This window comes from Denticeps clupeoides, chromosome 16 (genome assembly GCF_900700375.1).
Source record: "Denticeps clupeoides chromosome 16, fDenClu1.1, whole genome shotgun sequence".
Lineage (NCBI taxonomy): Eukaryota > Metazoa > Chordata > Actinopteri > Clupeiformes > Denticipitidae > Denticeps > Denticeps clupeoides.
Window position 1 is genome coordinate 13,970,339 of NC_041722.1, and position 15,154 is coordinate 13,985,492.

The window sequence follows — 15,154 nt, forward strand, 5'->3', positions numbered from 1 at the left end:
AAAAAGCATTTTGTAGCAAGGAAACAGACATTTCACACCGGTAAGGTATATTTAGTTCTTCCTAGAGGGGGCGTAACAGAAATTAATTGAGAAGCGCTGCGCCAATCTCATGGCTGAGTGATAATTATTTTTACTCCACATTTTATCTTGTGATGCATGAATACAAAAAATCAATATTCAACTTAGGAAAATGTATGTAATGTAACCAATGTAAGATCTTTATTGAAAGTTTTTATTTTCCTGTGCTGTCTGTGATGAGAGCGTGCCCTACTGGAGTAATGAGCTATGGACATGAAATCTCATTTTCCGTCACCTAGTCATGTCACAGGCAGGCATAAGCAGCAGTGGCTCACAGACAGAAGCAAGAATTCAATTTGCTACACGGCACATGTAATGTACTGGATACATTCGCATTTAAAACTCATGCGTATAAAACCAGACAGACTTATTATTGATAATACACATCACACACACATTACTTCTTAAATTAAATATATAAAGACAACACAATCATAAAGTAAGAAAATAGTCAAAAAATGTACACTTAATGTACAATATTGCACATTAAACACATTATTTACATGTCATATTTCACAATATTTCGCAGTACATTGTAACAACACAGTTAACATTAAAGACCCACTTGAACTTATGGCACACAAAATTACAGCAACCAAAGCATTTCATAACATTCTTCAAAATATGAAAAATTAGCAGACATTATACAATAAATGTTTTGTGTAATGAATTAGTGCATTTAGCGTCATTATTTCTTTGTATTTTACAATCTTGAATACAGTATAAAATATTTGCTTTCCCATTTACATACTAATGGCTGCTATATGCAAGTGTAGATTTTCACAGAATACTGGTACACCAAAAGGCCAAACTCTCTGTACAGTAAAGCTATATATATATCCATCACGCATGTGAATGGTCCTAAACAATCGTTTGTGTGTTTCTAAATCCAGACCGAATTAGTCCTCAATTAAGTGGGAAAATAAGTAGTAAAACATTTTTACTTGAATGAAATTACCCAGATGAGAAATCTTTGTAAAAATATATTTTCAATGAGTTTGTCATACACACGAAATGTGAAGCAGGATATACATTGACTGTCATTAACAGAATATATAAGAATTGGTACTTATACAAGCTGTGTGAATGTAAATGAAATATTTACAACGCTGTATACAACATTGACACAAGGACCATTTTGATCTACTTCACAAGCGGATGTGTGTCTGAATTTGCCAGGCCGTTTGTTATCTGGTTAACCAGAAGAGTCGGTGCTCAGACGTGAACACTAGATGGGGCGAGAGTTCGCTGTGCAGGATTCACAGCACCTCTGTCTGTACAGGTCCACCAGACACAGCTGCAAACGCTTGACCACTGCGCAGTAACCACTCGTGTCCTTGCATGCACCTGAACAGAGCAAACAGGAAGAGGAAACGGCTTTTTAAGCTCCAAAGCAATGTTCCACTGGCTAAACAGACCATTAGAGAGTGATTGAGACATGCACTTCAAAGAACTACGGGTCCGGGATTCATTTAAAAAAAACTGTACTAGAAACTGTAGTTGTACCTCCTGCCTAAACATATTATATGAACGGCAATATAATTTGTTATCAACTTCAAGGCTGGAGTCAGAGTAAAAAGACTTACTGCCACAGGAGGTTACACTGCAGTGTTGCCAGGTAATGGGACGGCGTTGCCAGGCACAGTGCACGTCTGACAATGTCTTATTGTTTTTCTGGTTGACGCACTCCACCCTGCGGGACTGGAAGCCGCTGCCACAAGCTACTGTACACGGCCGCCACGGCCACACTCTCCAGCGCACGTCACACGTTTCTGATGAGCAGTTCCGCACGGACAGCGGCCTGGGAAAAGGGAGCAGAGCATCCGTCTCCTAGGGCTCACTGGTGGATTCTGTGCCCTCAACAGATAGTCTTCCTCACTTTGATTTATTTAAATGATCTTTTTGAACAAAAACACATAAATTTTTGGCTACCCTTGCACATAATATTTAGTTGCACTGAGCCTCTCCTATAGCCATGGCATCTAGGACCAGTCTCTCCAGGTCACTCAGGGTCCTGGCCTGTGCACTCTACTCTTCAGCTCATATCACAAGTTTTCAGTGGTGTTCAGATCTGCCAACTGAAATGACAACGGCATAAGTTTGATTCTGTGGCGGCTCTGTGATTTTGCGGTTGTTTGGACACATGCTTTAGATTCTTGTCCTGCAGGAATATCTAATGATGAGCCAGTTTTACAGTGGCATGCATCCTTGTTAAACACCATTACTGTGAAGAGCAGAATGTTATGTCCTCTTTCTCTTCCCTCTATCTTCCAAATACAGAAAGATTTCTCATCCTGCTTCATGGTTATGTTGTGTAGCTGTTGAAGGGAATTAAGAATCACAGTTTGAAACTCATTTCAAATTTTCATCTGAAGCTGCCTCCTTCAAAGAAAAGCTTTGTTACTGTGTAGTTACTGTGTACTCACAAACATCTTTTCATCATTACTGAACCCACAGGCTCCTCCTGCTCCATCCTCCCTGAATGCTGAAGACTTTGCCAGATTTGTTGAAAACTTTGCAAATCTCTAGGACATTCACTCCCACAACTAAATCCAAAGCTACACACAGAGGACTTTCTTGGAAGGTTTTCAACCTAGCATCAGAAGTGTTCCTGCAAGTCATTTCTTTGTGCAATCCAACCGCCTGCCCACTGGATCCAATCCTCCCCACAGTGCTCCAGACCTGCTCCCTCTCATCACCACCCATATTAATAACTGCACAAGTTCTGGTGAGCATCAATTCTACACAATCACATTTACGGAATTTATCAAACACGCTTATCCAGAGCGCCTAATATTCAGTACTTTCAGGGACAGTCCCCCTGGAGACATTCAAGTGTCTTGCTCTGGGACACAATGGTAGTAAGTGGGGTTTGAACCAGTAACTCTGTGGTCTTCTGGTTCATAGGCGAGTGTGTTAACCACTAGACTAGTACTACCTTAAAAGTCTACCACATGACTCCATTTTCATTGGTATCCATGACTTGGCACACCAAAGGGTTGCTTCCTACCTAGAAGATTATTTAAGGTGATGTGCACAGCTGCCCAACACAGGCTCTCCACAGGGATCCCTAAGGGTTCATATCTTGGTCCACTTAAGTTCTCCCTCTCTACTAGATCTCTTGGTGAGGTCCCACTTCTGTCGGTTTGGGTTGGTTCTCACATTCGTGAAAGTGATTGTCACTCAAACAATATCAACCATCGTGTAGGACACTATGAATTCACACAAATATATTGTGTACAATAGGTGTTGGGGGGGTGGCTGCTTTGTGGCATCACCTTTCTTTGGAAATGCACATTGTCCTGGAGGTAGATGAGATGTTCAGATGTTTGCACATCACAGTCCTGCTTTGAGTTGCTACGCCGGGACCAAGACATCGTCCTGTACACTATAAATACAAAAAAGGTGCAGATTTAACATCAACTGCACTTAAAAATTATACTCTTTATCAGTGTGGTTCATTATTACTGAGCGGTATTGAAAAGCACTTTCAAATGATGGTTACAGAACATAAATTGTTGCACTAGAGTTAAAACATGACTGTGAGATCCCATTTCATACTCTGTATTTAGAAAAATCAATAAAGATCACATTCTGGGTGACAAAAATAATTATACATTAAAAAGGGTGCACCTGATGTAAATTAAGAATTAAAGTTTCTTCACCTGTCCCCAAGGACGGGTGATCCACTCTGCACAGGCCCCAGAGCTGCATTCCTCTCTAATCACTGGTCGAGTTGAACTTCTGCAAGCAGAGGGCGGCAGGAGTCTCGCCGTTCCCGCGGCCTCTATTTGCTGACAGGAAACTTGTCTTTGCCTGAAGCCCAGCCCACAGGAAGTGGAACACTTGGACCAGACAGTAGTAACCCAGCTACAAGGCAAGACACACAGGCAAATCAAAACCTTCTTTTATGCCCAGCATTTAAGAATAGTCCTAACCCGTAAAATCCTATTAGATTTTTTTTCTTTATCACAAAAATTCACCAAATGCTACCAGTGCAATAATCACACACATTCCTGAGCTAGATTACACACCAAACCCCTACATCTGGTTTGTTTTTTCAAAAGCTAATTTTACAGAGGTTGGACATTTCGGGTGTCAGCTCCTTTACAAAGCACCTTTCAGACCTGGTAAAACGAACAGGGGGAGCAACAAAGAGCACCTTTGTGTGAAGATCCCCGACTGATAGCTCTGTGAGGACGCAGAGTTCCACAGACTCAGCTGATTGGTTGAGCACAATGCATGGGAATGGACCCCAAATGAAACTACTATTTTTATAGGCTCAGTGTTCATATATTCATACTTAATCCTAGAAGAATATTATATTTTGGGAGTCCAAGTTGCTCAAGAAGCACATATGATACAACACTTACAGTTACACTACAGAAGACCTTTATCTGAAAAGGCAGATATTGATGAAGTACAGTATTCATATGGTACAGAGTAAAAGATTCAATGGCCCCTGCAGGACAATAGCGGCTGATTCATGTTGTTCTGTGGAGGGTTTGTGTAGCCACTGTGCAAACAGAACTGTCAAGAAACGACTGACTGATGGGCTTCTTCAGGGAGAAATCTTTGGCTGCAAATCAGAGTCAAGGGCATTTTCACTTGGGTCTTGGATTAGTTTCCTCTTGAAAACATTGAAATGGATCTACAATTTCAGGCCAGTTGGAATGGGGACAGTAGAAGGGAACAGCAGAATATACAGACCTAGCTGGGCAGTCATGAAAGTTGCATGCCCGAGGGCTGGTCACAGGCCTTGGGAGATGCTGGCAGGTGGAGGGAGGCACCTCCACACCGTCTGGGCTGATGCAACGCAGCTTCATGGTTTGGGTTCCTCTGTTGCCGCACCTGGCTGTGCAGGTGGTCCACTCAGCCATACGCCATCTGAATTCTGCTCACACATGCACACAGCCACAGAACCATTTTTTTCCCATCAAATTGTCAATGAATTTCAAGCAGAGCAGAAATGAAAACCAAATGCTAATGTGAAAAAGGAAGGAATCATAAAAGTGCTTTTTTGCATTATGTTGTATTTGCATATTAACATGCACACATTTTCATATTTAGTAAGAGCATTGGTTTATTTCAGAATGCTTTTCTCATACTGGACTTTATGGAATCAGTTGTCTTGAGGCAGCATTTTCAGAGTTTATACATGATCACCCAATTATTCCCTTCTGCCATTCAAAACTTCAGTCTGATCAAGATAGAGCCCATGAGCTCCAAAAGGACATGGCATTTCAGAGAGAAAAATATGGTATTTCTCAAGAGCCTCCCACCTTAGCAAATACATTTTTTTTTTAAAGTTTCAAAATGCTGCCTCAGATAAAAATTATATTTCTAAATATGTTTATTACACAATGCAGATTTAAGGAAGCCAAATGTAAGACTTTCATCAAATTTAAGACCTTGCATCTGGGTTGTTAACTACATTTGTCAAAGGGCCAAAAAAGTGTTTTTTTTTTTCAGTGCGTGGTTTTCAAACGCTCATTTTGCGAGATGTGCCTGCTGCTTGCTGCGGAGCGATTGTGGCATTGTGATGGCCAGCTTGTCATTTCCAGTGCCCCTGGTCATTTCCATGCGTGCGCTGCACTTTGTAAACCTGTGAGTGACTGGCGGAATACAGACAGATTGACTGCTTGTTTCGTTTGATTTATTGGGTTTCCAGTATTTTTAAGACCTTTAAATTCTGGGTTTAAGAATTACTAGCAATTGTTAATGATGTTTAAGACTTTTTAAGGATCCGCAGAAAGCCTGATAATATGACTGTGTTAATTAAGGCCTAAAGATAGGTCCCAGCTGTGTCCACACACACACACATGAGGAAAATGAACAGTGACAGCACAAAGGCCATCATGCTTATTTACTTTGTGCAGCTAAGCTCCGATTGGACATAAAGTTCAAAGAAACCAGGGAGGCAGAGCATGTGTGTTTACATGTCTGGCCAAATGCGGGTCTGGTGAGCAATCAGACCTTCCAGGTTGACCTGAATCCAGGCTGAGTGGAGCTGGCCGTCGCTTCGCGTCTGGCATCTGTACTGCCCGGCAAACTTCCCGCGGTGGGTGTTCACTTCCAGAACTCGTCCTCCAACCAGCAAACGGTGCAGCAAGCCTTGGGCTTCTTCAACCGTCTGGTTCTGGAAGTACCATTTAATGGCTTTTCTGTGGTTTGGAACGACTGGACACCCTGAAGAGAAACAGAACTGGATAAGGGATGGGGGCAGAACGGGGCCGCCAGTCATTCCTTATTACTTCTGAAAAGCGTGGCTCTCTTGCACAGACAGCCGCACTTCTTCAGTCCGCTCCCCATGGGGGATCGCTTTCATCTGCATCCAGCACCATTAGACACACTCACCCAATAAGGCATCACAACACTAACAGCCACAACTGCTACACGCACAACTAAATTACTGCCCTGAGCAGCCACAAGCTGCCAGACAGAGAATGGTGTTAATCCTTTTTAGCATCTTTTTGGACAGATCACAGTAAACAGTTTATGCATTAAAATGTATAATTTATCCTCATAATCAATTTTGCGCATTTAATTTCTATTGGCACAGGACAATTCAACAGACTGGATATTGCTGCACAACAGCATTTTTGTACCTATACGCAGGATTTCTCCTGTTCTGACTGTAACGCTGGTGTGAATCCGAGATGCCATAAGTACTCTCTTATAGCTGCCATTTCTAGAGACCTCAGGTGGTGCCTGGTTCAAACCTGGCAACAAGAAAAAAAATGGAGTCAGATTAAGTTCAATTTTCATTTCAATAACTGTAGCCTTTTCAATTCATGCTGCATGAATAGAAGTTAAAATATTTATACATGTAACATTTGCATATATACTCTGCTAATGCGGTACCAAGGAGCATCAAACTAACAATAGCATATTTGAAACAGAAAATTCACTTTTGCTGATGCAGCAAGCCTTGGGCTCAAGCCCCACGCTCAACTTGGATAGCGGCCCTTCTGCTACCAAGGCCCCGCTAGCAGCATGCATTAGTCAGCAAGCAGGCTTGGATATGAAATCCGCTCACACAATAAGCAACAGATGTTGCCAGCCTTTACAGCGCCCTGCCGTGGGCTGGCACCAGGGCCAGGGTGGGTCCCTGCCATGCACCAAATGTCACGTCATGTGCTCTGGCACCTGCACCACCACCAGCAGTGGTTTAAGCACCCTTAAATTCAGGGGTTCTCAATCCTTTGCAGAATTTTTTTTCATTCCAACTGTTAAATGATTACATTAATTATGATGTGGTAATTGTGGTAACAGCTTAATTATGTATGTGGCGGGGCATGGGGATCCATTTAGATTTTAAACGGGGCCACTTCCTTAACCGCTAGGCCACCACTGCCCCACTCATCGTGCCACGCGGTTGGGGTGTTCTGCGTACGTTCCGTACAATCTTCGGCCTGCGCTCACGTCTGCTGGCTGTTAGCCTGTTAGGGCGAAATGATCCTTTCCATTATCAGAGTCCCACGACCCTGATATGGATTAAGTTATTACGGATGGTGTGAGAGAATGAGTAATTACTGATTTACTGAATTACTGCATTTACTGAAAACCCCTGTTATATATCCGTAGATTTAACATGAGATATCTTTCAGTTTTGTTTGTACGCCGCTAGTGTGAAACTGCAGAGGGAACAGCCATCCACTGTTATAGTCACCCATGTCTGCCTGTTTGAAAGTACATCCTGCATAGAGTGCATGTATTATGCAAAATCCACACATTGCAGCAGAGTAGACTGACACCTACCTGACACAAGGAGGTGCGTGGAAGCCACAGATTTCCCAATAGGGTTGGCAGCCATGCAGGAGTATGTACCATAGTTCTGCAGCGATATGTTCTGGAGCAGTAGAGAACCATTAAGCCACTGGCGAGCGTTGCTGTTCAGTGGACCCTCTTTCTTATGCCAGCTGACTATTGGCTGAGGGACACCTGTTAAGACAGGGGAAGGATGAGGAAATCAACTGTCCTAGAACACCACTGAGAGAACGTACAACAACTGTTCTGCCAGGGGCAGGGCACAGTTCCATTCCTTTAATTACAGCACAGTTATTAGAACAATTATTGCTTAACATTAACATAAATATTTTATTTGCCACTAGAGTGAGCTGTTGTAAAATGGAAAAATGAGCAACCAGTCATAAAAAATAGTGTGTGTGTGTGTGTTTGTGTTAATGGAGTGCTGTACTTCTGTATTAGTGGAGAATGTTCTGTTTTGGTGTTGATGTAGTATTGTCTCATGCATGCAGGAATTGGAAAAGATGGTAGCTGCGCCTGATTAAAGATCTTGTCTATTTAATGTGTTATAACCATTAAAATGACTAAATCCACTCCCTAGTCTTTCAGAAGAAACACATTCTTTATATCTTCATTATTTGCCTTGCTAACATCTCACTCATCTCATCAAATGATGGGGGTACAAGGCCATTGTTGGCAGCAGGTGTTCCTCTCTCAAGTCCGCTGAATGACTGCAACCACTGAGCCTGAAGGGGCCAGGATGGTGCCTACTGCCCCCAAAACATCCATTGTTGACTTTGAGTTTGCATGGCCTCTGTGAAACCCAAGCCGTGGACAAACCCCATGCCTCTCAACAACAAGAGGAACTTGGATGCTGCCAATGATACTGTTTAATAAAATTTTCATTTGCAAGGCATATGACTGGCCTTTACCAGGCCGATCACTTTTAATGTTGATTTTACAAACAAGTTCTCACCAACTTACACTCCGCACTTCCTTGCAGAGCTATAAATAGGAACTATTAGATGCATACAAAGATTTAACAGTTTAAAAATGTATATTATTATGGTAGAATATGAATGATTTAGTAATTATTTTCCATTAGGTCTTTGATATGTATACAACACCATAATCTTAGATTTCTCTATGCCCATTTTATTAATTTACTGACCTGTTACTGGACAGTCCAGAGTAATGTTGGTCCCAAGACTTGCGTTGATCCAACCTCCCACCACTGTCTTCAGGGTGGCACTAGTTAAATCAGATACATTTCTCCAAGACAGGGAGATCTTTGGATACTCTGTTATACACATAAACACAACTCTTTTTTATTTCATCATTTAAACTTTTAAATAGCATTTATATTTTTCACTGATGCTAAGAATGTCATTCTAAGGTATTTGTTGTACGCCATTAATGTATTTCAATATCTTCCTCAGGTAAAGTGTGACCAACACAGTGTGTGATTTAAGAGCACAATACTTGGTAAATTGAGTTTATATACTGTAAAAGAAGTGACTCACCAGCTAGTAGCACATCAGAGCTTTCCACATCTGAACCCAGTTCATTACTTGCTGTGCACCGGTACAGACCCACATCTCCTGGTCCGGGTTTATAGATGTGGAGTCCACCAGTATCAGGCCATAGTATCCTACAGACCAGAAAGTCAATTAGTGCCAGAGCTAATGGGACACAAAGATCAAATTAAACAATTCAAATACTATTGACTTCAGTGAAGATTTGAGAGAATACCACAATAAAAATTCACAAGAGACATTGTATTGGCAAAAAACAATCAACCAATGGAGGAAATACAACATTTAGTTTTTGTGAGCAACAAAAGAAACTCCAGTTAGGAAAACCCAGTCACATCATTGGTAGTAAGTTGAGAAGTATGATAATCAGCTCATCGTGTGATGCTTTGCTGACGGAGTGATGAAAGAATAGAGAACTTTATTTCCACTGGGTTCTTGATGTCTGAATATTAATCATCGCATCATTCAAAAAAGTCAGTGAGATATACTGATTCCCAAATTGTGTGGTTTTTTGCCACACTCAGGAAAACAGACAATCTCTTTCAGACAAGAACAGCACCAACATCACTGACCACAGACAGACACGATTTCTTAGAAACAGATTTCTTAGTTTGCTTCGTCAATGGTTCAAATTAAAAAGAAGAAATGTTTTTTTTTGGGATGGCTAATAACAGAAAGACGAGTCAAAAATGCTAAAAATCAATCATTGCACAAGGCAGGCTCTCATATTACCACAAGGCTTCTATCAATTTAATCCTTCGCCAGCAGGCAGCACGAGGGAGTGGAATCCGACGCAAACAATCCTGTTGTTCCAATATGGAAGGCTATAAAAGTACCCAGGGAACAAAAACCATTGTGCAAGCCCCAGCTCCGAGCAAAACAACCCAAGAAATGCACATTTATCTTTGCTTCCAGCAGAAACCCGATTTAGAGATCATAACGACACAGGCTTAACTGATCTCACTTGATTCCTTAACCTATCTACAAGGGCTTCTTTCTCAGACTGAGGCACGATTCACTGCATGAACACAAATGTTTCGTATGCAGTGCATAGTTAAAGAGAACAGGGTTCTTACTGTTCTCAAGGGTAGAATTTCAAATTCACAGGGGTGGGTGTTATAACATTGGCCACAGCAAGCTAATAGCCTTCTTTTTACTAATGTGCCCTGCTCAGTACAGCCTTAGAGGCTCCATGGAAAACGTGGAGACCATCTGGACCAAGTGTGTTGAAGCCAGGGAGCTAAACTACAATGCCAGTGTCTTCAACAGGAAATTATTACTCAATATATTACTCAAATTAATTTCAATCGATGCATCCCAATGCAGACGTGGACAATTCTGCATCTAAGTAGTGCAGAACATAACAGATTACATCATAATGATGTTGCTTTGTGCTTTTGTGGCGGCCGCATAAAAATTCTTGTTGAACATTAGCGCCAAGGTGGCGGCCTGATCTGAGTACAGCAGCGCTCTGCGTAGGAGTTCAGTCTTGTCCACGCGGACGTTCCATACATGTTTTTGCTGTGCTTTATAACTGTGTTTGACTGGCGTTTCACCTGTGTTCTCTCATCAGGATTTTGCCAGAAATTGGCGGAAAGATAAATGCTACAGGCAGCGTTTATTTGATGCTATCCAAATGCGCAGCTGACTGAACACTGGTGCTGGACGCCCATGTAGACACTTTGATTTGCTCCAATGAGCAGAAAAAGGGTCGCCATTCAATCCGGACACGCCTAATGCCACAAACGGCAGAAAAAAACGGCCTGGTTCACACGTCCGTGAAAACGTAATGTAAAAATTGATCCGATGAAAAATTAATCCAGGCATTGACAATCATAATCAAATCGAATAATGAGACAAGTGAGGATTCACACCTGTAATAGAACTCAAAGGAAATTCTAAATAATACAGAGGCTGAGAGATTTGGCATACTTTTTACTAAAGGTCATATTCGACATGGGAAGACAGAGTGTGGGACAAATTACACAATTCAATTACACCAAAGTAAATCTCTACCTTTCTTTGTATTGTAGAGGTGATCCATCTTTGGTCCAAGACACAGTTGGCGGTGGCACCCCATGGACCGGGCAGAGGAGAAATAGGCTGCGGGTGGCATTTGTGAGGTAAGCAGTCCGGCCAATATTTATCTTGACATCTCTGTGGAAGTTCATGACGGGGTCATACTGTTTGCGCCGACTTATAACTGGTTTCCGATGGGCCCTTTGATCCTTTTCTGGAATATGCTCATGCAAATTGGGAGGGCTGTCTTCTGAATGACCCACTTCTCCAACCTCTCTGACCTCCTCTGTAGTGGTTTGAGGACCTGGCACCTTCTCCTTCAGTCTGAAAACAGTTTGTCCATTCGAGCCATGACCACTGATGTTCCCCTGCAGCTCTTCAAACCTGACATTGAAGACATCATAAGCCATGCTGGCCTCCATATGCCTGTCAGGGAGTTGCAGGGAGTATCCAGGCCTTCTGGAGCCCAAATGGGAATTGTCAGAATTAGGGGAGGCCTGACACTCAGCCTCATAAAACTCACTCTTATCTTTCCATCCCGGCATCAGATACTGTTTATTCAAGCACCTTGGAGACCACCAGTACATTACCAGGTCCTCATCGGCAGTGTAGTCCTCGGTCACTTGCTTCCCATCTGGGCGTTCAATGAGTTTATTGTCTTCACCTATCAGTTTGAGAACAAAAGAGGCAGAGACCATTGTAGCCATGCAACGATAGTGTCCAATGTCACTGGCCTTGAGATTGGAGATGCGCAGGGCACCAGACTTGGTTATTTTCATGTGTTTGGAAGTCTGTATGTATTCCCCATCCTTCTTCCACCGTACTGTACTTCGGAAAACCTCTTCTACTGGACATTTGATAAGCACAGAGGTCTTGGGCTGTAGATAGGCTCGGCCTCCAACTTTGAAGTGCAGTCTTTTTTTCGGGCGGGTCTGAATGAAAGTGCGTGGGTCGGTAAGTATTGACGCGCAGCTCTTCGTCACGACATATTCCTTTTCTGTCAAAAACAGTGAGAATGAAAATGAACTGCAAATCAATCAAAACATTTACAGTTAAAACTTTGGACCCACCTACTCATTTATGCGTCGTACATTTTTTACATAACAGAACAAAACTGAAGATACCACACTATAATAATTTTTTTTTGGTTATATAATAAACCAAAAAAAAGTCTCTCCAAAGCATGGAGATTTTGCTGTGATGGCAGCATTTCACATTCTTTGCTTCTCTCCACCACCATCAATCTGAATGTTTGTTTGGTAGCTGATGTGGTCATGAGAACTGTTTACTGAGAACTGATCAGGTATGTAGTGTGTGACAAATTGATGTGAATGAGTTTATATAGTCCAGATTTTGGAAACAGGGTGTGTTAGAGCTGTCAATCATCACTACTGTTTTTTTTTACTTTATTAATTCCAAACGAAATTGCTGCTCAGCTTTTAACCATCACCCTTGGTGTGCAGTGGGCAGTCATGACAGGCGCCCGGGGAGCAGTGTGTGAGGACGGTGCTTTGCTCAGTGGCACTACAGTGGCACCTTGGCGGATCAGGATTCGAACTGGCAACCTTCTGATTACAGGCCCACTTCTTTAACCGCTTGGCCACCATTGCCCCAAGTTTGGTTTCTAAAAACATCATTAAAAGTTTGTGTTCTGGGTGACAGAAATAATTACATACCAATGGGTTTGTTGGTGTGTAATTATTTCAGTAATTATTGCAGATCAAGCAGTGCTTTTTGGGTTTAATTATTGTATTTATGTAAATAGTTGACCTTACATCTGTTATAACACTTTTAGGACATAGTGCTCCTGAGTGGCATCTGTCCATGTTTAAACTGGGTGGTTAGTGATCATTTTGAACAACTGTCCTTGCTCCGTTAAAGTTAAAATAAGAGTTTGGACTCAAAAGACTGCAAACATACTTTTGCAGGGTCCCCTGCGGCAGCTCTTGATGAGGGAGGGTGGGGTAATGCCACTGCACTCTGTTGCACTCAGAGTCACCTCCTGACCCGACGGTGTCACCTTCCGACAAACAGGTTCCCTCCTCTGCACACCTGTGCCACATGTTACAGAGCACTGCAGGGCGAGCACACACATACACACACACACACACACACATAAACAAACATAGAAGTCACTATGATATTAGTATATTTGCCCAATTTAAGCATTTGTATTAGGTAATTTGTTTCTAGTACCTCAGACCATTCTCCACCTTCCAGTCGAGGCATTAAACAGTTGTTGGTGGCACAGGCCCTGTGTGGCATCGGCTTAACACCTCTGCACGTCCCATCTTTGAGCTTTCGAAAACTTCCATTTTTCAGCCGCTGTTTGCAGTAGACCTTCCGTGACTGTGTTCCTCCCCCACAGGTGTGTGAACACTACAACAGGAGATGATAACAAAAAGAATAATTTGAAGAAGTCAACATAAGAGTCAAATAACCTTAGCAATTAAGGAACGTCTGATCAGACAGTGGTTTTACTCATAAAGTTTACAATGGAAATGAAAAATACAATTATTTAAGGAGCTTAGCAAAAAACATTTGTACGTTGAAATTTTCAGTTCACACGATTGTGACAATATCAACTGCAGGTTGATAGTGAAACAAAATCCTGAGCCTTAACTTTTTTCCATGCTCGGATGGTGAGCAGCAAGACTCTTTTAACTTATAATTTGTTGGGCTCTGGGCCCAGGTTTATATACAGCCATTATATATAATTACCCTGATTGTCATTATTGTCCATGGGTATGCTCCTTAAGAATTTAAGTAGCCCCTTAAATTCTGGTGAATTTTGTGGAAATAAATGGACAGCATTCATAAATTAGATGAACAAACCCAGTATAAGCATAAACCTTTAATAGCATCTTTGTGCAGTGCACCAGAGCTCTGGTAGACATGTTCAGTAATCCATCCCTGCTTTTAACTAGTCACTTACCTGCCCAGCTATTGCTTGTGTAGCATACTGAGACGTAAGATACTACAGCAATAACAAGAAAGGTCAGTAGATGGAAATTATAGTACTCCAAATTCAATTAGGAATTGATCAGTAGGCATTGACTGAAGGACATTACAACACTAAAGTTCATTCAGAAGAATTTGCTATTAAATAAAAAATATAATATAAATACAAAATAGAAAAATATAGCCACTTTAACTTTTGATTTCATCAAATTTACGTTTCATTAAAAAAATTATATTTAATAAAATTAATTTACAGCGAAACACTTTAACCAATCACTGAAACACATTTACAAGCAGTGAATTACACAGAAATGTAACTTCTCCACCTGTCCCACCCATCCATGGCATAACCTGCCACGTATATTCCAGAAGGACACTCAGGTTCCCCTGCACCTGCATTTCTCTACGAAAAGAGGGTGTCAATCAAGAGAGCAGTAGATCAAATCCATGATTTCCACAGACCGGATAGCAGGGCTGGGAGAGTCTCTCAAGGTATAAGACAATTGATAAGATGAAGGAGGAAGCAGGAAATCAGGGGAGGGAGGCAAAAAAAATGCTATCAGCCCTGCAACACTGGGCAGCAACTGAACAGTTAGTTCTCAGAAGTGATCGGTTTGAAATAGAACAAATGGACACGTATTAAAGTCTGAATGTGTCTGAATTCTGATTCAGTTCGCCTTTGCTTTGCCTTGTCTCTGTATACAACCTGCACATCCCCTTTTTTTGGGGTGTCTGTTTTGTTAATAAAGTACTTGTTTTTGGCAAACATTGTCATAAAATGTAACACATGTCAAATTCATTCATTTGCATAG

General features: G+C 41.7%; 1 protein-coding gene across 5 annotated transcripts in view; it reads right to left on the minus strand.

Annotated features, from left to right (window-relative positions):
- Nucleotides 1–197: 197 nt before the first annotated feature.
- The window catches only part of adamtsl3 (ADAMTS-like 3), a 90,559-nt gene continuing 75,602 nt past the window's right edge, over nt 198–15,154 (minus strand). For 4 of the 5 annotated variants that reach the window (XM_028956531.1, XM_028956532.1, XM_028956534.1 and 1 more), the window contains 13 exons: nt 13,578–13,760; nt 13,302–13,455; nt 11,379–12,378; nt 9,351–9,478; nt 8,999–9,127; nt 7,840–8,022; nt 6,687–6,800; nt 6,055–6,267; nt 4,789–4,972; nt 3,744–3,948; nt 3,357–3,466; nt 1,665–1,879; nt 198–1,425 (listed from right to left, as the gene is read on the minus strand). In XM_028956531.1, the coding sequence (XP_028812364.1) occupies nt 1,307–1,425; nt 1,665–1,879; nt 3,357–3,466; nt 3,744–3,948; nt 4,789–4,972; nt 6,055–6,267; nt 6,687–6,800; nt 7,840–8,022; nt 8,999–9,127; nt 9,351–9,478; nt 11,379–12,378; nt 13,302–13,455; nt 13,578–13,760 (2,937 nt within the window). In that variant the 3' untranslated portion in view covers nt 198–1,306. The remainder of the gene's footprint in view (nt 1,426–1,664; nt 1,880–3,356; nt 3,467–3,743; nt 3,949–4,788; nt 4,973–6,054; nt 6,268–6,686; nt 6,801–7,839; nt 8,023–8,998; nt 9,128–9,350; nt 9,479–11,378; nt 12,379–13,301; nt 13,456–13,577; nt 13,761–15,154) is intronic. The other variant, XM_028956533.1, reaches the window with a different exon arrangement.